Raw genomic sequence first — 26,910 nt, 5'->3', positions numbered from 1 at the left:
ATCACCCTATTATAAGCCTGGGCCAAAATGAGGGCATTTCTTCTTAGAAGTTTTTCCCATCCAACTGTTTTACCTTTTAACATGTAACATACATATAGTTTGCTATTAGAAAAAAATACATTAAAATATAGTGGAAGATAGGTTTAATGTATGTAATGAGATAAACAGCCAATATCCCTAGAAGTAATCCTAGATAGAAAGTGCCAGGCCCATTTGCCAGATCTCTCTTGCAAGTGCCCCCCTGTCTCTGCATTCATAATATATTAGTAAGTATGGTACAAGTTTGAGGGGGACATGAGGGGACAATTTAGAGAAAAGACTGAAACATTTTGGGGGTGGACCTCTATCAGCTTTTCCAAATCTCTTTAATGAAACATGGCAATTTCATAATTTCTGCCACCTACTATGCATGTGCTTTTATATTTGTATGTTGATGCCACAAAGAAGCAACCCTTTACAGGCTCACCAACACTGGGGTGGGCTGGAAAGCTAGACAAAACCTGTTAAATGCTTGAATTGGCACTGCAGCTGATTTTCACATTCCCAGTTCTTTCTTTGAACAACAGAATGAGGTGTAGAACTGGGATCACAGGTCTCACTGTCAAGGAGAAATTTTATCACCCTGCTTCAGTGTTTAGAGTGTTATTGATCAGCAGCACAGCATGTAGCTGACTGACAGCCCCCCTCCTTCGGTTTTATTTACTTCCTTTTGGTATGGTAGCCTTTGTGGTCTTCTGTGTGCAAAGGGCAACACAGCAAGACGATCAGTGCACTCCTAAGCAGAGTGATGCCTGTTAGCCTTGGGAAAATATATATTGTTTCCTTTTGCTAAGATTGCAATGAAAAAAGCTCACTGTGAAATTCCAGCCAAGCAATTGCTTTCTATCGACTTCAGAACTGTCTTTGCCAGTGTTCCCATACTTCTTTATTGCTTTGGCAACTCCTGTGGGTGTTGTTTGGCTATTTTACAGCCATCCCAGAGGTGCTGGATTTCAGCAGCTGCTTTTTAAAAATGTTCTGTCCTTTATCACATTTTGTGTAAGTCCCTTTCAAAAGACTAGAAAGGCAAATGGCTTCCATTTTTAGCAAGGACTCCCAGTACAGTCAGAATTGCATTATTTGCCTTCCTACATGTTTGTAATAATGAAAGAAAGTGAGTCATAAGAAGCCAGTCAGAATTTCAGACTTCAGTGGAGTTCTTAATGTGGGCATGGCTTAGCAAGGTAAGGTCAGACTCACCTCTGCATACCGTCCCACGACCTTCTCCAGCTGATAACAGGCTCTGTCTGATTTGCCTCTGTTTTGTTGATTGTGCCACAGAGAAAACAACGGAGGTCACCTGGCTGCCAAAAGCCAGATACAATTGTTGTGTTGGCTCCATACTGTGCACTCATAACCTTGCACAAGATCATATACGAGCAGGCGTTTCAGTGTATGTGAGGGATGAAGACTTAACCAGCCTGCCTGCTGCTTTTGATGGATTCACTCCCCAGCACCACTTAAGCCTGCAGAGGAAGCCGGCTGCAATCAACCCACCTCTTCCAGCTTGAAATGAGATTTCTCTGCATGTGTCACTTGGCTCCAGGGTACTGATGTGACAGCCAGTGATCCTTAAGTGCATTCATCAGAGGACTAAAAGTGGCAGGATGGCAATGGCATTTGAGAGATGATTTCTGAATAAAGATGAAGGCCAGGCATGCCCAAAGGAAGGAAGCAAAGAGCCTCCTTGCATTGCAGAGCTGCTTAATTAGTGTGTAAGTGAGTGGGTCATGGACACTTTCATCACTGAAGCACACTCTAATCTGAGGCCAGGACCATTAACTCTCTTCTTATTGATACAAGTAACTAACCTTTCATATTAGCAAAATGACCAGATGAGAACTCAAGAGTTTAGCTCATGTCTAGCTCAAAATTGTCTTCATTTCAAGTTCTCTGCATGTTTTTTTGTCCTGGGAAGGAAGCTCATTTCCATTACTGTATCTGCGCCCTTGACAGAGAACTGGTGAATTCTATAGAATAAAGCAGGAGTCAAGTAGCACCTTTAAGACCAACAAAGTTTTTTTCAGAACGTAAACTTTCGTGTGCTAAAAGCACACTTCTTCAGACAAGGGGATAAGGTACAGTGGGCTGAAATACATGTTGCTGGTAGTTTAAGAGTGCAAACTGATACAAAGCTTGGATCACATGGCAAAACAGTGTAACAGATTAGAGGGCCATTTTGTCTGGATAGCCATAAAAGGTAATAAAATTTGCCTGCCAATTGGTGTTGCTGCAAGTCTAGGTTAAACAAAAGAACATGTATTTCCTTGTTCTTGTCTCCCTAATTTACTTCTTAACATCATTCCATACATTATAAACATCATTCTAGTTTGCCATTAGAAAAAAAGAATACATAAAATGAAAATGGGTTAAGTATATGTAATGAGATAAACAGCCAGTATCCCTTATAATAATAATAAATTTTATTTTATTTATTTATTTGTATCCTGCCCTCCCCACCTAGGCAGGCTCAGGGCGGCTAACAGCATTTCATAAGACATACAATAATAGATAAAACCTTAAATTTAACAATATAAAACTTTACATTTAACAACATTAAAAACCAGTTAATACAATTAAAATAACTTGGTCTGACAGTGCCGATGGTGTTTGACGCTAGTTCTGTCAGTTTATACAATCTATACAGTTTACACAGCGGTATAGTCTTTGATTAGAACCGCGTTAGCGGATCCTTAGTTAACAGCCTTCTTCAGCAGTCCGAATATGCAAGTTTAAAGAGGGTAGTCTTGCAGGCCCTGCGGAACTGATCAAGGTTCCGCAGGGCCCGCACCTCCTCAGGGAGCTGGTTCCATAGGGCAGGGGCCGCGATTGAAAAGGCCCGTGCTCTGGTGTATGAGTATGTCAATATAGAACATTATTCTGATACACTATTATTAAAGAGAAATGCATTGGAATACTGTGAGTTTAGCATCTGTAATGAGATTTAAAAAAACAATATCCCTGCTCAGTCCTGGGGAGGTGTTTGTTCCAAGTTTCATAATAATTTGTAATTCAGCAATTTCTCTCTACATTCTGTTCTTGAAGTTCCTTTGCAGTAAAACAGCTACTTTGAGGTTACCCATTGAATGCTCTGGAAGGTTAAAGTGTTCTCCCACAGATTTCTCAATTCTGTAATTCCTGATGTCAGATGTGTGTCCATTTATCCTTTGACGGAGGGTTTGTCCTGTTTGCCCTATGTAGAGAACTGAAGGGCATTGGTGGCATTTAATGGCATATATAATGTTGCAATATGGTTTTAAAACAATTTTATTCCAGTAACATATGGTAACAATCAATTCTTGAATTATTAATTCTTTTTAACTATCCCATATATTACTTTTCTAACCCCTCCTCCCCCCGTTACTTGACCCCCGCCGGTGTTATATACTTAAAATTATAATATTTAAAGGTATCCTTAACTAATAAAACAAAAATTTCTATTTTTCTTTCTTTTAAAACTTAATCGTTATCAAAAATTGTCCAATGTCCTTTTATTTTCCACTCTTTTTCTATATAACTTCTAAACTCCTTCCACTCCAATTTAAAAGCTTCTAGATCATAGTCTCTTAAAATTCTTGTCAATTTGTCTATTTCACTCCATGTTATAACTTTTATAATCCAATCCCATTTCTCTGGTATTCTTTCTTGCTTCCACAACTGCGCATACAATGTCCTAGCAGCTGAGAGCAAGTACCAAATTATAGTTCTATCTTCTTTTGGAAATTTTTCCATATATAATCCCAACAGAAAAGTCTCTGCAACTTTCTTGATTTCGTATCCCAAGATCCTAGATATTTCTTGTTGAATCATCTGCCAATACTTTTTTGCTCTTTCACAAGTCCACCACATATGGTAAAAAGAACCTTCATGTTTTTTACACTGCCAACATCTATCTGGCATCTTATTGTTCATCTTTGCCAACTTTTTAGGAGTTATATACCATCTATACATCATTTTAAAACAGTTCTCTTTAATATTTTGACATGTTGAAAGCTTTATAGAATTCTTCCAAAGATATTCCCAAGTTTCCATCTGTATTTCTTTATTTACATTAATTGCCCACTTAATTATTTGAGATTTCACTACTTCATCTTCTGTAGACCATTTCAAAAGCAGCTTATATAATTTTGAAATTAATTTTCCATTATCTCCAAGCAGAACTATTTCCATTTCTGTTTGTTCTTTTCTTATTCCTTCAGTTTTAATGTCTTTTTCCACCAAACTCTTTATTTGTTGCATTTAAAACCAATCATATTTATTATCCAACTCTTTCGCAGTTTTCAGCTCAATTTTGCCGCCTTGTATTTTTAATAACTGATTATATGGCAACCACTTTTCTTCACCCACTTCAGCCGTTATTTTTATCACTTCTGCTGGCACTATCCATAACGGTTTCCTTTCATCACCATATTTCTTGTATTTCATCCACATATTCAACAAATTATTTTTTATATAATGGTGAGAGAAAAAACCATCCATCTTCTTTTTTCCATAGTACATATAAGCGTGCCAGCCGAATTTATTTCCATGATCTTCCAACGCCAAAAGTTTTCTGTTTAGTAGCATCATCCATTCTTTTATCCATACTAAGCAGACTGCTTCATGATATAGTTTTAAATCTGGTAATTGGAATCCTCCTCTCTCTTTTGCATCTGTTAAAATTTTCATTTTAATCCTTGTTTTCTTCCCCAGAGAGGTAGCCCTTGTACGGGTTTGCTTATGCTCTGACATTTAAAAACACCAAAAATTTTGTTCTCACCAAATTAAAATTCAACTATCAAATTCAAAAGATTAGAGCTTGCTTTTTCCAACAAGCCTAATTTCGCTGTCCTCAGAGCCTCCTAGGCTGAGATATTAATGTTTGAGATTTTTATTTCTTTCAAAATGGCGGTTGCAACTTTCTGCTTCCCTTTAAAAAAAATTTCCTTTAAAAGCTTATAAAGTCCAATATTGACAATAATGTCCAATAGTATTTATCTATTCATCACCATCTCAATTGTTTCCAACAATTATTAATGTCCTGAACACTTTAAAATTATTATTTTAATTTTGACCTCCTTGCAATGGCCGCCGATGTTTTTCTATGGTATTATAGTCCTAGAGTAGGCTTTTCATCTAATACTTCCTGCTTTACTTGCCACCAAATCCCGTTTTCGCTGGTAGAGAGATCTCATGATACTTGACATACTTCCTATGTTGACTGTGTATGCTGCAGGTCTGTGACGATGGTGCTCTTTTTTCAAAATTGCAAGAAGACCAAACAATAAATTCCTTCTGACTTTTTGGCACTGTCCTTTAAATTTAAAAAGTCCAATTTTCACCTCTTCTTCCCTTCTTTTTCAAGCTTTCTAAATTTCCATTTCCCACCTTTTGAATTTATTCTGTTTAACTTTAAATAGTCCCGGAATGAAAGATAGTAATCTGTACCTTTTCTGCAAATTATCCAGATCCACACTGGTCTTGTGTAACTTTAGATGTTTAGTAATGTCCAAGAAGGCTAGGATTCTGTCGAGCTTTTGTCAAATAAATGACTCTGGAAGCTTCTGCAGATGATGAAAATGCAACTCTTCTCCGGAGACCCCTCAAAGCCTCAAAGGAGCCCCCCCCCCGGGACTCCCTTTTAGCCAAGGTAAATCTCCTCAAAATTTCCGGCAATATCTTGGACTAATCTCTGTCTGAGAAAAGTAGGCAGTAGGCATTAATTTGCCTTCCACTACCCCGAACAGAAGTTACAGCCTGCTCCCTTTATGAGAAGCAGCTCAGCTCGGCATTTTCCTACCCCGGAAGTCGCAAGATGAACAAGTGAATGAGCCTGAGATGGTGTAGTTAATGCTGTTAGGTCTAGTGATTGTGTTGTCTGGGTGTATGTGGCAGCAAAATCGACACTTGGGTTTATTGCAAACTCTGGTACTGGTGTCCATGCTCAGATGAGATGCTGTATTGTTGTGGGTGAGGAGCTGTTTGAGTTTAAAGGGTTTTCTGTGTACAAGAAAAGGTTTACCCCCCAGTACTTTTGAAAGAGAGCTGTCACTGTCCAATAGAGGTTGTAAATTGTTGATGATACATTGAACTGTTTTCAGTTGAGAGTTGTGTGTGACCACCAGTGGTGTTCTGTTATTGTCTTTTTTGGGTTTGTCTTGTAACTGTTTTTCTCGGGGTATCATTCTGACTTTGTTAATCTGTGTCCTGACTTCATCAGGTGGGTACTTTAGTTCCAAAAAGCTTTGTTGTAGATCCCACAGGTGAGAATCTCTGTCAACAGGATTGGAGCAAATGCAGCTGTAGCGTAGAGCCTGGCTGTATACAATGGATTGTTTGGGATGATTGGGATGGTAGCTAGAGGCATGAAGGTATGTTTGTCGGTCAGTAGGTTTCCGGTGTAAGAGAGTGTCTATGCGTCCATTGTGTATTTTTACAGTGGTGTCCAGAAAATGTATTTTTTGCATAGAGTGGTTCATTGTCAGGCTGATGGTAGGGTGAAAATCATTGAATGCTTGGTGGAATGCATCCTGGGCTTCTTTACCATGTGTCCAGACCATAAAGATGTCATCAATGTAACACAGGTATAAGGTAGGTATGAGTGGGTGGGAGTCTAGGAAGCGTTGCTCCAAGTCAGCCATAAAGATGTTAGCATATTGTGGGGACATGCGGGTGCCTATGGCTGTACCATTGATCTGTAGGAAAAGTTCATTGCCAAATCAGAAGTAATTATGGGTGAGAACAAAATGGCACAGTTTGGTGGCAAAGTCAGCTGTGTTTTTATCAAGGATTATATTACGTACAGTTCGTAAACCATCTTGGTGTGGGATGCTCCTCCTCCCCAGGCTTAATCCCACCAAAACTCCTGGGACTGGCAGGCACAGGGGTGGAAATTGTATGCCCAAATATACAAAGATTCCGCATCCATGATGGCTAAGATAGTATTCTCTGGAAGGTTTTTCAAAGATTATATTTTCCTCAGAAAATCCGTAGTATCACAAACATAACTGGGAGCATTAGTGGCATAGGGTCTTAAAATAGAGTCCATATATCCAGATACCCCCTTCGTGATGGTGCCTATCCCCAGCACAATGGGATGTCCCGGGTTGCCTGGTTTGTGTATTTTGGGTAGAAGATAAAAAGTACCTGGTCGAGGTTCCTGTGATGTGTCTGACAGGAACTGTTCCTGAATGCTCAGTGGTAATTCTTGTTTAATTTTTTTTTATATTCCTGTGTGGGGTCTGAGTCCAGTGGTTTGTAAAATGAAGTATTTGAGAGTTGTCTTTGAGCCTCCTTGATGTAGTCTGATGTGTTCATGATGACAACAGCTCCTCTTTAATTGTAATTGCCTCTTTAATTGTAATATTCATATTGTTCCTTAGACTGTCTATGGCCTTCCTTTCAGCATGGTTGAGATTCTGCTGTGTGTGGTGTTGTTTGTTGATCACATCAGTTTGAGCTCTCTGGCGAAAACACTCAATGTGATGATCCAGTGTGGCATTGCAACCCTCAGGAGGAGTCCATGTGGAGTTTATATGATCCTATAGTACAAGATCAATGTAACCTCATAAACATGCTGTCAAAACAGGTTTATCGTTTGCCCACTCATGGCAGGCAAACTCCCACTTTTTGATCACCTGCCCTCAATAAATTGGGCAGTGGCAGAAAAAATAGAGGGGACAGCATCATGCATGCTGTGACATCACTTCTGGATCCTGAAGTGACATCACAGCACACATAACACTCTAGCGATTTCCCCTAATCTCCATAGTCTTTAGCATGCAGACAAAAAAAATTCCTAGAGCATCACAGGAGGTGATACTCCTCCTCCCCAGGCCCCAGGAGAGCCAGTTTGGTGTAGTGGTTAAGTGTGTGGACTCTTATCTGGGAGAACCGGGTTTGATTCCCCACTCCTCCACTTGCACCTGCTGGAATGGCCATGGGTCAACCATAGCTCTGGCAGAGGTTGTCCTTGAAAGGGCAGCTGCTGTGAGAGCCCTCTCCAGCCCCACCCACCTCACAGGGTTTCTGTTGTGGGGGAGGAAGGTAAAGAAGATTGTGAGCTGCTCTGAGACTCTTCAGAGTGGAGGGCGGGATATAAATCCAATATCTTCTTCTTCTTCTTCTTCTCAATCCCACCAAAACTCCTGGGATTGGCAGGCCCAGGGGTGGAAACTGTATGCCGAAATATTGTGCAAAGGTAGTTTGAGCAGGTGAATGAATATAGAGTTGTACTGTGGCCTTTTGGCAATCTTTTTAGTGACCAGATACTGGCACGTATCATATATAAATCTAGATCATTTCACCTTAGCCACTGGCCTCCATGTGAACACTTCATTGATGTCATGGCCAGGACATATTTATATGACCACACCATCAGTGAGAACTGAGGTATGCATACCCATTGCAACTTGTGGGAATCACAGCAGCTATGTATGCAGCTTCAACATGAAGGTATCGCTTTATTCAGATGACATCTTCATCTTCTGCAGTCTCAATAGCAACCCCATATGCTCCTGAGGCATTCAGGTAGGGGACTCAGGGCTTAAACTGGACCCAAGTGGCTATCTCATCTAGGGATGTACATTCAACTATATCCAAGATGGGGGGAAACCCTGAAAAATACCTTATCAGTATTTTCCATACCTTTTTGGTATTTTCCAACTATTCTTTTAGCCGGATATAGATTTGGGTATATTTTTTTCAGCTATCTGAAATGGCCACGCTCTAAAAATCCTGAAAATATTCAGGATTTTTCAGGACTGCCGAATAGTCAAAGTTAAAGGGCATTTAAAGAGATTGCAGTCCCTTTAAACACTTTCCAGGTGAACTCGGAGAAGGTGTTTAAAGGGACTGCAAGCCCGTTAAACACCTTCAGAACTCACTTGTGGCTTGGAGAAGCATTTAAAGGGACAAGAATCCCTTTAAACACTTTTTTCTTCCATTTAAACCAATGGAGGATGGGAGCACTTTCTATGGGGACCCATAGAATGAGCTCCCTTGGTCCATTTTTTTTAAACTTGAGGGAGGGGGGTTGAAGAGAAACATCAGCATCTATGCTTCATATCTGGTGACTCTACCTCACAAACAGCCTCTCAGAGCCTCAGATATCCCGAGATCAATTCTCCATTATACCCTATAATGGTCCCCATATGGTATAATGGAGCTGAAGAAAATAAAGGTTTCCAAGGAAATCCCAAATCCAAATACCATACTTCAGAACTATTGAAAATACTGATTGAGGGGGGATGTTCAATATGCCCATACCTGAAAAATACTGTTGTTGTTTTGCACATCCCTTGTTGTCTGTAACAAACCTCATAGAAAAATCATTTTAGCTAAAATTCTACCTGGAGAACTTTACTTCTACAGTAATGTAGAATGGCAAACACAACAACTGATCCTCTCCAAAGAGGAGCCCCTAGGCTTTGATCAAGCTAGGACTGGGCCAAAATGGGAGCCGTGTTTCTGTAAAGAGAACCAAGGGTATGGCTGGAAGGCTACATACAGCCTAGTTGAAGCAAACCAGCTCTGAGTCTGGATATTTCCTAGAAATGGTATGTATGTGCCCTAGGGTCCATAAGAGGTGAATGGTGGAATATGTGTAATTTTAAAGCACTGTTGGGTATCTTTGAATATCTTTCAGGGAACCCAAACAAAGATGAAAATAAATGTTCATGATCTTTCAAGATGTCAATAAAATGAAAGCTTGTACCTTTTTGCAGTTGCTCTTGTTCACCCCATTTGTTGCTGTTGCAGCCTCCTTAAAGGTGGCAATCCACAGCACAATCTCAAGAGGGAGAAAAAAAACCGGAATTTACATGTCTCAGCAGAAGCCTGGTTTTCTTTGGAAAATGCTGGTCTTTTGGAGAGTATGTATAAAGCTCAAGATGTCATCTTTCTCTACGAAAGCAAACTCCATAGAAATTCAGCTGAGTCCTACATTAAATCATTAAGAAAAGTGCCGTATTGTTTTAACCTTCACTTTCTCCCACTCATGCACTCTGTAAACTCACTGTCTGGTGTCACTAAATCAGGGAGCTTTCTAAAGTGTTCAGTCATACAGCATAGGTCTACGTTCACACTGGACACTCTGAGCACACATGGACACACTTAAACATACTTGAGCACCAATTGGTTCCTCTCAATCCTACTCATTGGTTGTAAACAGGGAGCAGATCATTTGGAGATCTTCTTGGATATCCCCATCTGCTAATTGACCTCCACCTTTTGTTTGTTTGTTTGAGCTGGTAAGCGCTATTACATCATGACACACAGCAAAACTGGTATGATGGCATAATAATGCCAATTTTGACTATATTTTAAAATGGCAATTGCAGCAAGTAGTTCAGAGGCTGACAATTGGAAATAACTAAAACTTCAACTACCTGGCCCTGTAGAAAAAGTAGCTACCATTCAGGTACAAAAATACTCAGTGCAAACTTCAACAACAACCAGGGCTTTTTTGTAGAAAAAGCCCAGCAAGAACTCATTCGCACACCCTGATGCCAAGCCAGTGTTCCTGCTCAAAAAAAAAGCCCTGACAACAACCAATATGGTTATAGGATCAAGACGAGGGATAGACATGAAACGGGAAAATGGTGGTTCGTTTCAGGTTTTGGTTTGTTTTTATTGCCCAAACCGGGGTTCATGTCATGATTCGTTTGATTTCCTGAACCAGTTCATGGTTCATTGTTTTGTTAGGGAGGTGTAAAACAAAATGGTTCAGAACAAACCACAAATTGGCCCAATTTGTGGTTCAGTTCATGCCCATCGCTTATCAAGACCTCACTTTACATCTAATTCAGAGCCAAGCAGAGTAAGTTTGCCTGGTCATCACGTTCATGTCAAACTATGCAACATGTCTACTGATGTGATAGAAACTCTAAAGCAAAGGCATGTTGCATTTTGCATAAGCAGTCAAGGAGGCACACAGTTATAGTTTCAGCATGTTGTTAATGCTGCTCTGCTTAGAATCCTTACAGGTACTCCACCTCCATGAACAATACATGGGAGCTTCCACATCTCCAGCTGGTGATGCAAGGATGGTGCTCCCCACACACAGGTAAACAGGGGAGGAAGATTCCTACCTTAAACTGTGACTAATGGCAATGCCCACTACCTCATACAACATTTACCTACTGTGTATTTGCTCAACTACTCCTCCACCCTCAATTGTTGCAAGTATTGTCTCCCACACAGAAAGCAAAGGGTACATTGGCACAGTGCTAAGTGGGGAATGGACTTGTGGCAGTGCATTGTCAGGTTGGTGTAAGCTCCTACACTCTGGGGGCTCAGAGACCACAGCCACATTTCTGGATGATTGCCTGCCACTCCGTTCCAACCCTTGTTCCTATTGATCAAATAAAATGTATTTTGTCTTGCAGAATCAAAGCCCTGTGGAGCAGCTCAACCACTAACTGCAGATAGAGTTCCAGTGCAGTTCACTGAATGGGTGAATTCTAAACTGAGATTCCCCTCAGGCAAAAGGTGGAGGCTTAAGAAATGGGAGAGCCCCCTGTGCAGAGTGCAAGGGGTTTTTTTTCCTTCTGCTGAAAATCACTCATTATTATCTTCATGTCTCTTTTGACTCTATTCAGGTAGCTGTCTCACAGGATTAGAAACAAGGATGAACCCTATTCACATTGCAGTGGCAACCACCTACTGAAGCCACTGTGCAGCCAGCAGCTGCAGTGACCAGTGCGTATTTAGCTGCTCTGCTGTGGGGTTCCCAACTCTTTGGTTCTATCCTGACTCCTGTACCATTGCAAGCTGCTTAACAGACATTTGTTTGACAAACTCAGTTATAGCCATCATGGGCATGCAGTGATAGAGACAGCTCTACCTGCAGTTCTAAGGTCTGTCAGCACAGCTTTTAATCTGGCTCACTGCCATCAGGACTCGATTCCTAATGCTGGTCTATGCAGGAGGGTGGATTGTTTTATACTGGTGTCTCTATTGGTGTTTGGGACAGCCAATCAGCATGAGCAGCCCATCCTCAGTGACAGGTGTTGGCGGTAGAGTATGTCAGATGTTAGCTACTGCAGGGCTGTGAAGTTGCTAACTGCATATAGGGCTTGAGGAATTCAGGCACAAAAGGTTTTTGTCTGTGATCTTTCCTGCCCTGATATATATGCTTGGTTTAGATACCAGGAGCACTTGAGAATCCAAAGCAGCCCATGATATGTTCTGCAGTATGTGATGTGTGGGCTCTAGTCCAGCCCCCTTCAGTTTTGTGAGTGATTGGCTTGTCACTGGCCAAAAAATGAGTTTTACTTCATTTCCAGATTCTCCTTTGGGGGCTTTTTCACTCTTGGTTATTACCCCAGTGCTTTCCCCAGTGAACTATGGGGAAACTAACAGAGATGCCTTTTGTGAATGAGCAGTAGGGTGTCCCTGTGTTGCTTTCCTGGTGCTTTTGTGCCTCTTGTGTTACAAAATGGCTGCCCCTCCAAGCATTATTTCTCCTAGAACCTGAACCCTTGCTTGAGAAAGGTCATGGAATTTCTGTGGAAGTTTTCTCTGTGGAAGGTATCTCAGTAACATCATTAGATCCAGACAATGTTGGATTCAAACTAAAATGGCAATTCCCACCAATTTTCCCCTTCCTACTACAGATCTCTCATTTTATTCTTCTGCATCACTCATCCCTTAGGAGGAATATTTCACAGAGAACAGTGGGAGTAGGGAGGCAGGAAAGTCTGGATCCAAATGTATGTGTGTGAAATAAGGGATTTAACCCCCCTCCCATCTGCAGTGTTGCCTTCAACTTGATTCCCCACTCCTCCGCATGAACCTGCTGGAATGATCTTGGGTCAGTCATAAATCTGTCAGGCCTGTTCTGGTAAGAGCAGTTTCTGTCAGAGCTCTCAGCCCCACCTACTTCACAGGGTGTCTGTTGTGGGAAGGGGAAGGGAAAGGAGATTGTAAGCTGCTCTGAGACTCCTTTGAGTACTGAAGGGCAAGGTTTAAATCCAATCTCTTATCTTCTTCTAAAAGCTACAGGGGCCAAACTAGGCATATCACAGTCCAGTCCACTGTAAACAATGCTGTGATTTCTTTTCTGTTGTATTCTGCATGTTGGGGGCATGGTAATGGTGTAGAGGATATGGCTGACAAGGGGCATTGTCAGCATGCCACCCTCTGATAGGGGTGGTGGGTAATAGCAGAATTGCTGTGGATTTCAGTGTAGTTGCTTTGCTCTCTGTGCTATGCCCTCAGCTCCTTGGAGTTGGGTCTTTGTTACAAATTTATGTTCCAGGGGTTCCATAGGAGCTAGCTAACAACTCTGGGATCATTCCAGAATAAGCTGCTGCCGCCTTAGGATTGCTCTCCATATAAGGACACCAATGTGTGCTTCTGCTGCTGCTCTTGTAATAGCATGACATGCATTTAAACTGGTTCCCAGATTCAAAGGAGGAACCTGTTCTGCCTCCTTCTTGTGATGGGCTGTCAATGACACACTCTAATAGCCTTGGCCTCCTGTTTCTTGATATTTAATTTCCTCTGTGTTGGATCTTTTTACTGGTTTCCATATTTGCTACAGAACATATACATTGTACACTTACTTATGTGGTTTCATGTGCCATTTCCTTCTCTGTGCTCTATTATAGGAATGTCCTGATTTTTGCCACAAGTGAGTTTGACAGTCAGAGTTACTGTGCTGTCTCAAGAGTTAATGCAGCAGTCTCAAGATTTGATTGTTTGTTCAGCAAATGTCTCAAAATACTTGCAAGCTAGTTTGCAGCTATGTGGCAGTTTTGTTCCTTGCTAACTGTACTAGGTTTCTTATTTTGTGCATGTGCAGTACACAGCACACATTATGTGTAGTGATTTTGTCCTCCTTTGCTCTTAAACAGCGATCAATCGTACATGCACATTTAACCAACCAAGTACATCTAAAGTAAATTTTAAATGTTTTTTTGTAAGTATTGACAAGGCAGCTATAAAACAAGCAGTGGGAACTAAAGCAAAACAATAGCTGGACCAACTTTAAAAATGATATGGCAGGTGGTGGAAGCTGGGTCTCCTGACACCAGGCCCCAACCTCTGCCACTGATCAGCTGGCTGCTGGGCGGACTTACTAGGAAAGAAAAGGTGGCCCCTGTTATGTCACTGGTGATATGGCAATGTCATTTCTGACATGTGCCAGAAATAATGTCATCATGTTGGTGATGTCTGGGCAATGCTCTTATTTGGGCAAAAATTCTACAGTATAAGCCATTTTTAATTTTTTTTGCCCAAATATGAGAGCACTACCACAACATCACAGCATGATGTCACTTCTGGTGCACACTGGCATTGATCTAGAGATGTCACTAGAAACATCTCCTGGGCCTTCCTCCTGCTCCTGGTAAGTTCCCCAGGCCCTGCTGGTTGCCAGTGTGGTGCAGTACTTAAGAGCGGTGGACTCTGACCTGGAGAAGTGGGTTTGATTCCCCACTCCTCCACATGTAGCCAGCTGGGAGACCTTGAGTCATTCACAGTTCTTTCAGAGCTGTTCTCTCAGCCCCAACCTACCTCACAGGGTGTTGTGGAAAGAGGAAGGAAAATCAATTGTAAGCTCCTCTGAGGCTCCTTTGGGTAGTGAAATGCAGGGTATAAACAACTTCTCCTTCTCCTCTTCTTCTTTTTCGATGGTTAAGAATCCCAACAACAAACATAGTGGGAAAATACCACTCCCATGATCCTTTGCAAAACTGCATTAGTAAAAACCTTACTGAACTACTCCTATCAGTTGTTGCAACAACTGAAAATAATTCAGAACAGCAAAAGATGAGATCTACTTTATTAATAAAATTTTATAGTCCAAGACATTTGTGATACATTTCCATTGGGGTGCAGAGCAAAGAAGTATGGCTATGCAGCAGCACCATCAGGCTGTGCAGACAATGTTCATGTGTAGAATTCAATGGTGCTTGTCTATGTGCATGCTGTGCTCAACAAAAAGTCTCCCACTTTGATAAGCGGTTCTGTGAGATCTGATAAATTAGTGGTAAAAGCATGAATGGCAATCAGGATGCAAACTTAACTTGAAGGAGCTCAAACATCCCTACTCTACTACAGCTGCATGGTATTGTCCTGCAATGTTTTTAGGATGCATTTGTTTGAATTTGTAGTGAAAAACCAATCAGTATCATAACTAAACTATGATCTATCTAGCTCATTTTAGCATTTGTTTTCATGGCTCATAGTTTTCACCCTAATTATCCCATATTGACTTCCACATTGTTTTCTTGTAGGTGTTAATCCATGAGTTTCTAGACCTGCATACAGAACTAATTGGCATAATAAAGTACAGGGAGAGACACTCTCATAATATGGGATGTTCCAGCACCAATTCTCAGAATATTTTAATTGCACATTTAGAATAGAACATGTGCATACTCTCTGCTCCTGGAGGGCTTTCCTATTCTATCATGTACAAAACTGGAAGGAGAATAGTTCAGTGTGAGCCTGGCCATAATGTACTATTCAGAGCTTTCTGATTCTTTGTCTATAGACAGCTGCCAGGAGGACTATCCCTATCATGAATAATAAAAGAGACAAAAGAATGTAATATTACATCTGGCCATCTTTCTGAAGGACCTTTTTCACATATAAAATCTTATGCAACTCACAGTGTGATCCTGTTTCCTAGATTAGATCCACAAAATGGGACTGGATTGTTCCCAAGCCCCTGTGTACCAGCAGCACTAGAGATGTGTAAAATATTATGCAGGAATTTGTGATAGCTTTGTGTGGATGAAAGGATTCCGTAACACCAGTGGGACTCTACCTCTACGCAGATGAAAACTGGTTGGTGGTGTGGGAGGAATTAGGACCAACTAAGGCAGGGTTGTCAAACTCCTTTGTTATGAGGGCCAGATCTAGGGTGGCCAGACCGTCCCGGTCTCCCGGGACATTCCCGGTTCTGGCCCCCAATTCCCGGCTCCCGGGCTGGGTATACCGGGACCATTAAGAGGTCCCGGTTTAGCCAGCCAGAGAGCCGGGGGCCGCGCGCCCGGGCGGGGAAGGCGGCGAGTGAGGGAGGGAGCGACCCTGCGCGTGCGCAGATCGCTCTGCGCACGCGCAGGGACGCTCCCTCCCTCCCTCGCCGCTTTCCCCGCCCGCGCACGGGGCCCGGCGGTGGCGGCGGAGGCCCGGGAGGGCGTCGGAAAGGCCCGCGGGGGTCGCTGGAGGCCCTCCAGTGACACCCGCGGGCCTTCCCGAGGCTTCCCGGGCCTCGCAACCCCCACCCCCCGTCCTTCCCCGCCCGGGAGGGCGTCGGAAAGGCCCGCGGGGGTCGCTGGAGGCCCTCCAGCGACCCCCGCGGGCTTTCCGAGGCTTCCCGGGCCTCGGAACGCCCACCCCCCGTCCTTCCCCGCCCGGGAGGGCGTCGGAAAGGCCCGCGGGGGTCGCTGGAGGCCCTCCAGCGACCCCCGCGGGCCTTCCCGAGGCTTCCCGGGCCTCGCAACCCCCACCCCCCGTCCTCCTCCGCCCGGGAGGGCGTCGGAAAGGCCCGCGGGGGTCGCTGGAGGCCCTCCAGCGACCCCCGCGGGCCTTCCCGAGGCTTCCCGGGCCTCGCAACCCCCACCCCCCGTCCTTCCCCGCCCGGGAGGGCGTCGGAAAGGCCCGCGGGGGTCGCTGGAGGCCCTCCAGCGACCCCCGCGGGCCTTCCCGAGGCTTCCCGGGCCTCGCAACCCCCACCCCCCGTCCTTCCCCGCCCGGGAGGGCGTCGGAAAGGCCCGCGGGGGTCGCTGGAGGCCCTCCAGCGACCCCCGCGGGCCTTCCCGAGGCTTCCCGGGCCTCGCAACCCCCACCCCCCCGTCCTTCCCCGCCCGGGAGGGCGTCGGAAAGGCCCGCGGGGGTCGCTGGAGGCCCTCCAGTGACCCCCGCGGGCCTTCCCGAGGCTTCTCGGGCCTTGCAACCCCCATTCCCCGTCCTTCCCCGCCCGGGAGGGCGTCGGAAAGGCCCGCGGGGGTCACTGGAGGCCCTCCAGCGACCCCCGCGGGCCTTTCCGAGGCTTCCCGGGCCTCGCAACCCCCACCCCCCGTCCTTCCTTGCCCGGGAGGGCGTCGGAAAGGCCCGCGGGGGTCGCTGGAGGCCCTCCAGCGACCCCCGTGGGCCTTCCCGAGGCTTCCCGGGCCTCGCAACCCCCACCCCCCGTCCTTCCCCGCCCGGGAGGGCGTCGGAAAGGCCCGCGGGGGTCGCTGGAGGCCCTCCAGCAACCCCCGCGGGCCTTCCCGAGGCTTCCCGGGCCTCGCAACCCCCACCCCCCGTCCTTCCCCGCCCGGGAGGGCGTCGGAAAGGCCCGCGGGGGTCGCTGGAGGCCCTCCAGCGACCCCCGCGGGCCTTCCCGAGGCTTCCCGGGCCTCGCAACCCCCACCCCCCCGTCCTTCCCCGCCCGGGAGGGCGTCGGAAAGGCCCGCGGGGGTCGCTGGAGGCCCTCCAGCGACCCCCGCGGGCCTTTCCGAGGCTTCCCGGGCCTCGGAACACCCACCCCCCGTCCTTCCCCGCCCGGGAGGGCGTCGGAAAGGCCCGCGGGGGTCGCTGGAGGCCCTCCAGCGACCCCCGCGGGCCTTCCCGAGTCTTCCCGGGCCTCGGAACGCCTACCCCCCGTCCTTCCCCGCCCGGGAGGGCGTCGGAAAGGCCCGCGGTGGTCGCTGGAGGCCCTCCATCAACCACCGCGGGCCTTTCCGACGCCCTCCCGGGCCTCTAGCATTCCCCCCCGTTCTCCTCCGCCCGGGGGGCCGTCGGAAAGGCCCGCGGTGGTCGCTGGAGGCCCTCCAGCGACCACCGCGGGCCTTTCCGACGCCCTCCCGGGCCTCTAGCATTCCCCCCCTTCTTCTCCGCCCGGGGGGGCGTCGGAAAGGCCCGCGGTGGTCGCTGGAGGGCCTCCAGCGACCACCGCGGGCCTTTCCGATGCCCTCCCGGGCCTCTAGCATTCCCCCCCTTCTCCTCCGCCCGGGGGGGCGTCGGAAAGGCCCGCGGTGGTCGCTGGAGGCCCTCCAGCGACCACCGCGGGCCTTCCCGGGCCTCTAGCATTTCCCCCCCGTTCTCCTCCGCCCGGGGGGGGCGTCGGAAAGGCCTCTCCGCCGCCGCTGCCGGACTCGCCGCCGCCGCCGGACTAGCCGCAGGTAAGGGGGCTGGGGGGGGGGGCTGGCGGGAGGGGGTGGCCTTCCTTCCTTCCCTCCCTCCTTTCTTCCTTCCTTCCTTCCTTCCTTCCTTCCTTCCTTCCTTCCTTCCTTCCTTCCTTCCTTCCTTCCTTCCTTCCTTCCCTCCCTCCCTCCTTTCTTCCTTTCTTCCTTCCCTCCTTCCTTTCTTCCTTCCCTCCTTTCTTCCTTCCTTCCTTCCCTCCTTTCTTCCTTCCTTCCCTCCTTCCTTCCTCCCTCCCTCCCTCCCTCCCTCCCTCCCTCCCTTCCTTCCTTCCTTCCTTCCTTCCTTCCTTCCTTCCTTCCTTCCTTTCTCCCTTCCTTCCTTCCCTCCCTCCCTCCCTCCCTCCTTATGTTCTTATGTGACGCAGAGTGTTGGACTGGAGGGGCCACTGGCCTGATCCAACAGGGCTTCTCTTATGTTCTTATGTGACCCAGAGTGTTGGACTGGATGGGCCACTGGCCTGATCCAACAGGGCTTCTCTTGTGTTCTTATGTGACCCAGAGTGTTGGACTGGATGGGCCACTGGCCTGATCCAACATGGCTTCTCTTATGTTCTTATCTGACGCAGAGTGTTGGACTGGATGGGCCACTGGCCTGATCCAACAGGGCTTCTCTTATGTTCTTGTGACGCAGAGTGTTGGACTGGATGGGCCACTGGCCTGATCCAACAGGGCTTCTCTTATGTTCTTATGTGACGCAGAGTGTTGGACTGGATGGGCCACTGGCCTGATCCAACAGGGCTTCTCTTATGTTCTTATGTGACCCAGAGTGTTGGACTGGATGGGCCACTGGCCTGATCCAACAGGGCTTCTCTTATGTTCTTATGTGACCCAGAGTGTTGGACTGGATGGGCCACTGGCCTGATCCAACATGGCTTCTCTTATGTTCTTATGTGACGCAGAGTGTTGGACTGGATGGGCCACTGGCCTGATCCAACAGGGCTTCTCTTATGTTCTTATGTGACGCAGAGTGTTGGACTGGATGGGCCACTGGCCTGATCCAACAGGGCTTCTCTTATGTTCTTATGTGACGCAGAGTGTTGGACTGGATGGGCCACTGGCCTGATCCAACAGGGCTTCTCTTATGTTGTTATGTGACGCAGAGTGTTGGACTGGATGGGCCACTGGCCTGATCCAACAGGGCTTCTCTTATGTGACAATACTGACTTTGGTGGACCCAAGCACTGATTCAGTGTAAGGGAGCTTTGTGTTTGTGACTGGAGTAGACAATACTGACTTTGGTGGACCCAAGCACTGATTCAGTGTAAGGGAGCTTTGTGTTTGTGTCTTCTAGTGCAATTTTGTTCTCAGATCCTGTATTTACTTCATCAGTATATGGGATAAGGCACTTTCTCAACTGTGCTGCATAATGCAGCCTATTTATTTTGTCCTGTTGGCTCTATCTGCGCCACCTTCATCACTTTCGGGGTGTGGATCCCCCAGTGGAGTGGTCTCCCGACTCCCTCCGCCGGCTGTTTCTGATAGCCCTGCGCCCCCTCTTTCATTTGATATGTGTCCCGTGCGGGTGCCACCCTCCCGCCGGGAGATGCCGCAAAATGAGCCCCCTTGAGGCTTATGGCGGCAGGGCTCGGGGGAAGCGAGCTAGACTGCTGTTCTTTTGAGGGGTTATAGAGTGTTTCGAGCCCGTCCCTGTGGCATCGGTCCCATCATTGTGGGGCCCAGGGGGCCGGCGCAGCGGCACGCTGAAGCAGCCTGTCGGTCACTTCCAGGTTCCTGTCCTGCATCTCGACCGGTGTTATTAGTGACAGGCTGCTTCGGCGTGCCGCTGCGCCGGCCCCCTGGGTCCCACAACGATGGGACCGATGCCACAGGGACGGGCTCGAAACACTCTATAACCCCTCAAAAGAACAGCAGTCTAGCTCGCTTCCCCCGAGCCCTGCCGCCATAAGCCTCAAGGGGGCTCATTTTGCGGCATCTCCCGGCGGGAGGGTGGCACCCGCACGGGACACATATCAAATGAAAGAGGGGGCGCAGGGCTATCAGAAACAGTCGGCGGAGGGAGTCGGGAGACCACCCCACTGGGGGATCCACACCCCGAAAGTGATGAAGGTGGCGCAGATAGAGCCAACAGAGCCAACAGGACAAAATAAATAGGCTGCATTATGCAGCACAGTTGAGAAAGTGCCTTATCCCATATACTGATGAAGTATATACAGGATTTGAGAACAAAATTGTTTCCGGCGGTGATATTTGGGGGATTTTTGGGGACGTCACAGGAAGTGCTGTGAAGTCACTTCCTGTTTCCGGCAGTGGCATTTGGGGGAAATGATGTCATTTGGGGGAAATGATGTCACAGGAAGTGATGTCACTTCCCGTTTCCGGCAGGTGACGCGGGGGGAAATGATGTCACAGGAAGTGATGCCACTTCCTGTTTCCGGTGGTGGCATGACGTCACCGGAAGTGACGTCACCGGAAGTGACGTCACTTCCTGTTTCCGGCGGCGGGCGCGCTTCGCGCGCGCGCACCCCTACCCACCCACCCACCCACCAGTGTCCCTGGCTGGCCTTCAGACATTATGGTCACCCTAGCCAGATCTGACATAAATGAGACCTTGTTGGGCTGGGCCATGTTGAGCTGGGCCATATGTGTGCCTGTTTAAGATTAGGTAGCAGAGATACAAACTTTATAAAGGACACAGACAAACACAATTAAAGGGTTTTTTTATTTAAAAAAGCTTTAAAATAAAACATGCTTAAAACATTAGCAATCATTGGTCTTCTGTTTTAACAGTTTATTGACGTTTTAGAATAACAAAATTAACAAGAGGAGAGAAGGGAGGAGAAATTACATACAATTTTAAATTTTAAAAAAAGAGCATTTTGTATTTTTTAAAAAGCCCTCATTGGTCTTAATGGTGCTTTCTTTGTATCTCTTGCATGCAGATCCAGGGAACTAGGCAAAGTTTAAAACTATAAACTTACACATTTCTCTGTATGTTAGTTTAATTTTCCATTACATTTTTTCCAGCGTCCAAACAACCAACCCTGAGCCTTTGCATGGCTCCTCTTTATCAACTATAATATACTATTATTATGCTTTTCAAGCCATATATAAAAAAGGAACCATATTTCTTTTAAGGGTTTTTTTGCTATCTTCTGTCATTAGATCTGTAAGCACATCCATCTCTGCAATCTCTAAGAACCTCACAGTTAGTTCAGATTTCGTTGGTATGTCTGGTTTTTTCCAAGTCTTTGCATATTGAATTCTTGCTGCAGTTACTGGATATAGATATACATGCTTTGTACCCTTATCAGTTACCTCTGGCATCATATTTAGTAGAAAGAATTCAGGTTTAAAAGGAATAATATTACTGTACATTTTTTGAATAATTTCATGGACCATAGCCCAAAATCTCTTAGCCTTCCAGCATGTCCACCACATATGGTAAAATGATCCCTCTTTTGCCTTACACTTCCAACATAATTCTGAGACCCCCTTAAACATTCTGGACAATTTCACTGGTGTTACATACCACCTGAAAATCATTTTGTATAACTTTTAAAAAAGAGCATTTTGTTTTTTTGTTTTTTTAAAGCCCTCATTGGTCTTAATGGTGCTTTCTTTGTATCTCTTGCATGCAGATCCAGGGAACTAGGCAAAGAAAGCTCCTGGCTCTTCCCTTCCTTCCATAGGGGACCAGGAGGGGAAGGATGCTCAGCCAAGAGAAGGAAGAGAGGCTTGGCTCAGTAGCTCTGTTGTGCAATTGAGAAAGCCTGGGAAAGCAAGCTCTGCCTCTCCCCCTTCCTCCCCAAGGGAGGAGCCTCAGCCAATGGGGAAAATAGAGGCTTTGCTCTGTAGCTCCTGTGCTTTGACCAAGCCTGGCAAAGTATGCTATGGTGCAGAAGGAAGCAAGAGGGGGGGAAGGAAGCAGATGACAGCCAATTGCCCCGGGGGGCTAATAGGAACCCTCTAGGGGCCTGATTCAGCCCCTAGGCTGCATGTTTGACACCCCTGAACGAAGGTTTGCTCACATTTCTGACAGTGTTACACTTACAGAAAAGGTGGTGTAAATGCAAAGATTCCCACTGAAGCCAATGGAAAGACCCAGAAAATGACCTTCTCCCTCTTCAACCCCATGCTACAAAAGAGAACAAAATTCTGTCAAACAGAGGAGTCAATCATAGCAGAGCACCAATAGTGTATAATGTTAAGCTTGAGATCACAGACTGCAGATATCAAGATGTGGGGTATGGATGTACATTACTCTGCCTCTAAGTCCATAGAACTTAGAAGCATGCAAGCATGGACTTGAGTAATGGGAAATATGGCACAAAAATACATGCAAGCAAGAAGACCAAACAGATTACTAACATTTGTATTCTCAGTACTCAACAGATACTTCGAAAGCCAGAAACCTATACTGTCACAATGGAAGCTGCAAGGACAAGGCACCACACAAAGGTATGCAAAAGACAGACTCTCCAGAGGGAAGGAACATCTATGCCTTAAAAGAGCTCCCTCCATCTCTCCAATGCTACCAAGAAAAGTGATGAGTGTGCATAGCATTCAGTCATAGCCATATACTGTCTAGTTTCCCACTCTACCCCCATGCTATGAGATCAAACTGTACATCCATATTAATCCTCAAACACTAGAGGCAGCATGTATCATAGAGGAAGTGTTATACTGGGATTTCTGTTGGCTACAACTCTAAAAATGCAGCTAAGCTCCCACCATGCATAAGTGCAGCCAAAGCAGAATATAATCATCATTACTGGTGAATATATAATATATTTTGTCTATTTGGCACTGCTGGCCAAACATTCATATTCATTTTCCTTGCAGGATTATAGCCAGGGCCCATGGAGCAGAACAACAATAATGCATTCCAAGGTGATACCCTACATTTTATAGGTGAGTACCACTTCAGACTGTATTCCCCAACCAGTGAAGCTTATAAGCATAGCCATCAAGGGGCTTATCAGTGAGACAGTGTAGAATGGGGCAGGTGCCATGGAAGAGTGCCTTAGCATCTTTTCTCAAACTCTCAACCTCCCCAACTCTTAATAAGCACCTATACCCAGGAACTATATGTTGAAACTGCTAGCCATTATTCATCATGCTCCTCCATGTTTCTTTTGTCTTACCACAGGCAGTGAAGTAGCCATCTAACGTGCCAAGTCGCCCAATACTCCTTTCAGATGCCTGGGCCCTGCAAGAACTGTTCCTTTGCACTGTTTTCTGAGCTCACTCAATCGCTGCTGTTGTCAAATAAAAACTGGCTTTTGCAACTGTGTTTGTGATCTCAAGATAGTACACTGCTGATACTATCCCTCCTTCACATGTCTTTGCAATGGGACTCACTATTAAAAGAGGGGAGCAGGTTCTTTGTCCCACCTCATATCGGGAAGATTCAGTGTTTGCCTCTTTCCCCAAACCTTGCCTTTGGATCACCAGCAAAGACCAAAGTAGAAGTACCGCTTGCACACTGTCCCCTTGGTCTTCTCCCTTGCACCACCTCACCCGGGGGCACCACTGGGCACCCCCTCTCTCCCCTGATGAGCCGGCCCCGGGACTTGCATACCGCACTCCTTGCAGGAGTGCGATACGCCAGCCTCGGCTCTCCCCGCCCCCAATCAGGCTTCCTCCAAGCAAGAAGCCTAAGCGGGGGCGGGGGGTGGCTTGCGTACTGCACACCTTGCAGGAGCACGATACACAAGCCTTGGCTCTCCCCATCTCTGGCCTGCTTGATGTCACTTTTGATGTCATTGTGCAGCTCGTGCGCACAAACTTTCATTTTCCTGAGGGAGCAGGGGGAGGGGCGCGCTGCACAGGGGGAGAACCCCTAGTGGCAGAACCCCTAGCCCTGTTATTATGATCTTCCAAGTTGAAGGGTTTCATGAAGCTAAGAGTGGAACTTGACAGATGGATAACAAGATCTGCTGTAAAATAACTATCAACTACTTGCAGTCCAAAAAGGAAAGTATGGCAGAAATGAAAAGCATCCAGAGGCATAGATTGGCAATACAGTTACCTGAATAAGATTTTTGGTCTCTGTGACAGTATTTGGCTATCATATACTGTGATCCCACTTTCCTAGGAGACTAGCCAGCATTCAAACCTGGACCTTCTGGCTGCGCCTGTTGTATTCCACCAAGCTAAAATTATACATAGAATAGGTTCATTACTGGGCTACATGGCTTGAGGTGAGGCACAGGGTGAAGACAATGCCCCTGAAAAACTTCAAAGGCTGAGTCTTATTGGGACCAAGTAGGTCTTGGTTCTAGTCCTACTGTCATTTCCTTTTTTATTCAAAATTCTTGCAGTTGGTGCACATTCAATAGATGTGTGTAATGTGACACCAAGTCAATTCCTGCTTATGGTAACCCTATGAATTAATGACCTGTGAAAGGTCCTATCATTAATTGACTTGCTTAGGTCTTGTAAATGGATAGTCGTGGCTTACTTTATTGAGTCAGTATGACAGGTAGGCATTGCCAATATGGAAACCACATTCACATCTCCCTGGCATGGTAGAGCTGAAATTCATATAATCTGTTTCCCATTGTATTGCACTTTCCCACTGACCTGCTGGCCATATGCTGTTCCCTATGATCCTGCTGCTGTGGTATGCATTTTTCCTTATCCGTGTATCTTCCTTCCCTTGCCCTTTCAAAATACTTTTTTCTTTTCACAGGTACACATTTTTACTGTGTACCTAAAGCTCTCTGTGTGGAATCCTTGATTGCACAGATGGGTTCAAGACTGAGATTGAGATGCTCTAACTAAAATGCTCTAACTGAAATGGTAGCCCTTCTTTCCCACATGTACCTGTGTTTCACTTCCCTGCCACAAGCAAATGGTATTGTTCACAGGTTATGTTATACTACCAGGGTGTTTAAATCCTTGTTTAAGGGGAGCCTGGGAGCTTGCAGTTAGGACTACAAAATAGATTCTAAACAAGGAGTCACTGGGAAAGTTTGGGAGAAAAGATTAAAACTATTTTATGATGCTAGATATGACTGATAAGCATTTGTGTTCCCTCTCCAGGAACTTTAACCCACCATATGATGCATCATCCTCCAGTATCCTGTCGTCTTGTCAAAGTCTGTGGTTGGCTAAGTTCCTTCCCAAGAGGGCTGTGTGGATCCCAGTGTTTGATGGGCCAGTGACAAATTCGCAGAAGACAAGGCAATCTTCTTCACCCCACACAGTTATCTACTGGGTCTTTTCATGAGTCAGAATCAGTTTGCTTATAGAGCCAGATGTAGCGTATGTTGACACAACATGTCTGAAAGATGACTTGGAGATTGTTGCATTTGACTCACCAGTTCAATTTGTTCATGGCTTTTATACAAGAACTTGGGTTTTGCTATAACATCCTTGGCTGTAATATATAGTGTGTGTCTGTATGCATAGAAGCATGAACATGGGGGTTAGTGTCATTGTTCAATATGTTGGTTTGTACACAACTATAAGACAAAGTTTTGTCTACTTTCTTGTCAATTGCTCAAAGTTCCTCCTATTCCATACACAAAGATGTAAAGGGCATGAGGCTTCTCTGGAGCCTCCAGGACACTCTGCCTTCCTTACAAGAGCTCTAAGATGATCTTGGGCCTTCATTTTCCCATCTGTTGCAATTTCAGAGTTTCTCCTGATACTGGTGTTGTTTTGCTTAGCATAATGTGCTATTGCTCCTGAGCCCTCACCCACTCACTCACTCCTTCTTGCCCTAATGTACAGATACCAGAGGATGATAACATGTCATTTTTGTCATATATAGTTGAAATGACAGAGTTGAAGAATACCAAAATGGCAGAGAGAGAAAAAACCCTGGTATCTGGATAGCCCCATCTCATCAGATCTCAAAAGCTAAGAAGGGTTGGCCCTGGTTAGTATTTGGATGGGAAATCACCAAGAATACCAAGGCTGCTACACAGAGGCAGGCAACAGCAAATCATCTCTGAAAATCTTTAGCCTTGAAAATCTTACGGGGTCACCATAAGTCAGGGTTTGCTGGTTTTGCCTGGCTGTGACCATGACCAGATTGTCTCTGTTGTCTTCTGCTCTGTTAGAGGACAAGCCAGTTATCTCCATAGTACTGCCAGTATTCAGTCATATATTTCATTTTAATAAGTTGTGGTTTTCCAATCTTTTGATAAAGCGCATTGAACAACAATTGAGCATTTTGAATATTTAATATATTTTAACATCAAAGCTAAAAAAAGTTTGAATTTTAATTATCAGAATTTTGGTCTTTAGCATATTTCAGTTCAAAAACCCATTGGCAAAAATCATAGAGCTTCTGTGTCAAAAAGCGTTAAGTCTCATTGTCTTGTTTTGTGTTCTATGGTGGTTTGACTTACAGTTTACAGTTAAATAATAGGCTTTGGCTGTGTTTGCATTTGAAATTCTTATGTTTTTTTTTTTTTTTGTAGAAGAGAGTTACCCAAAAAAGTTGATGTACACCAAGATACTATTTTCAAAGTTCCCCCCCCCACACACACACACACACTAAAATTTTCAATGGTCCTGTTAACAAGTGTTGGTGACTAGACAATTTGAGAAGGTAATTTTTTTTAAAAAAATGCAAGATTGATAGCTTACTTGTCCAAAGCATAACACATGCACAGAACAATATGTATTCTTATCATGTGCAGAATGCTTTTTTCCCACTCACTAGCTAAATGAAATTTTCATGCTTCTCCAAATATGGTAGAAAGATTTAATCAGGTCCCAAGACACTGCTTGATCTTTGCATGTCTGTAAGAAATTATCCCAGCTTCAATACACT

At 45.5% G+C, this 26,910-nt stretch overlaps 1 protein-coding gene across 1 annotated transcript in view; it reads left to right on the top strand.

The window, feature by feature from the left end:
* The window catches only part of HRH2 (histamine receptor H2), a 33,729-nt gene extending 8,273 nt beyond the window's left edge, over positions 1 to 25,456 (top strand). The window contains exon 2 of the mRNA XM_060240220.1: positions 25,167 to 25,456. Within this exon, the coding sequence (XP_060096203.1) occupies positions 25,167 to 25,353 (187 nt within the window). The 3' untranslated portion in view covers positions 25,354 to 25,456. The remainder of the gene's footprint in view (positions 1 to 25,166) is intronic.
* The last annotated feature ends 1,454 nt before the right edge of the window (positions 25,457 to 26,910 follow it).

This window comes from Heteronotia binoei, chromosome 5, assembly GCF_032191835.1.
Source record: "Heteronotia binoei isolate CCM8104 ecotype False Entrance Well chromosome 5, APGP_CSIRO_Hbin_v1, whole genome shotgun sequence".
NCBI classification, from domain to species: domain Eukaryota; kingdom Metazoa; phylum Chordata; class Lepidosauria; order Squamata; family Gekkonidae; genus Heteronotia; species Heteronotia binoei.
This window is presented reverse-complemented; position numbering and strand designations above follow the sequence as displayed.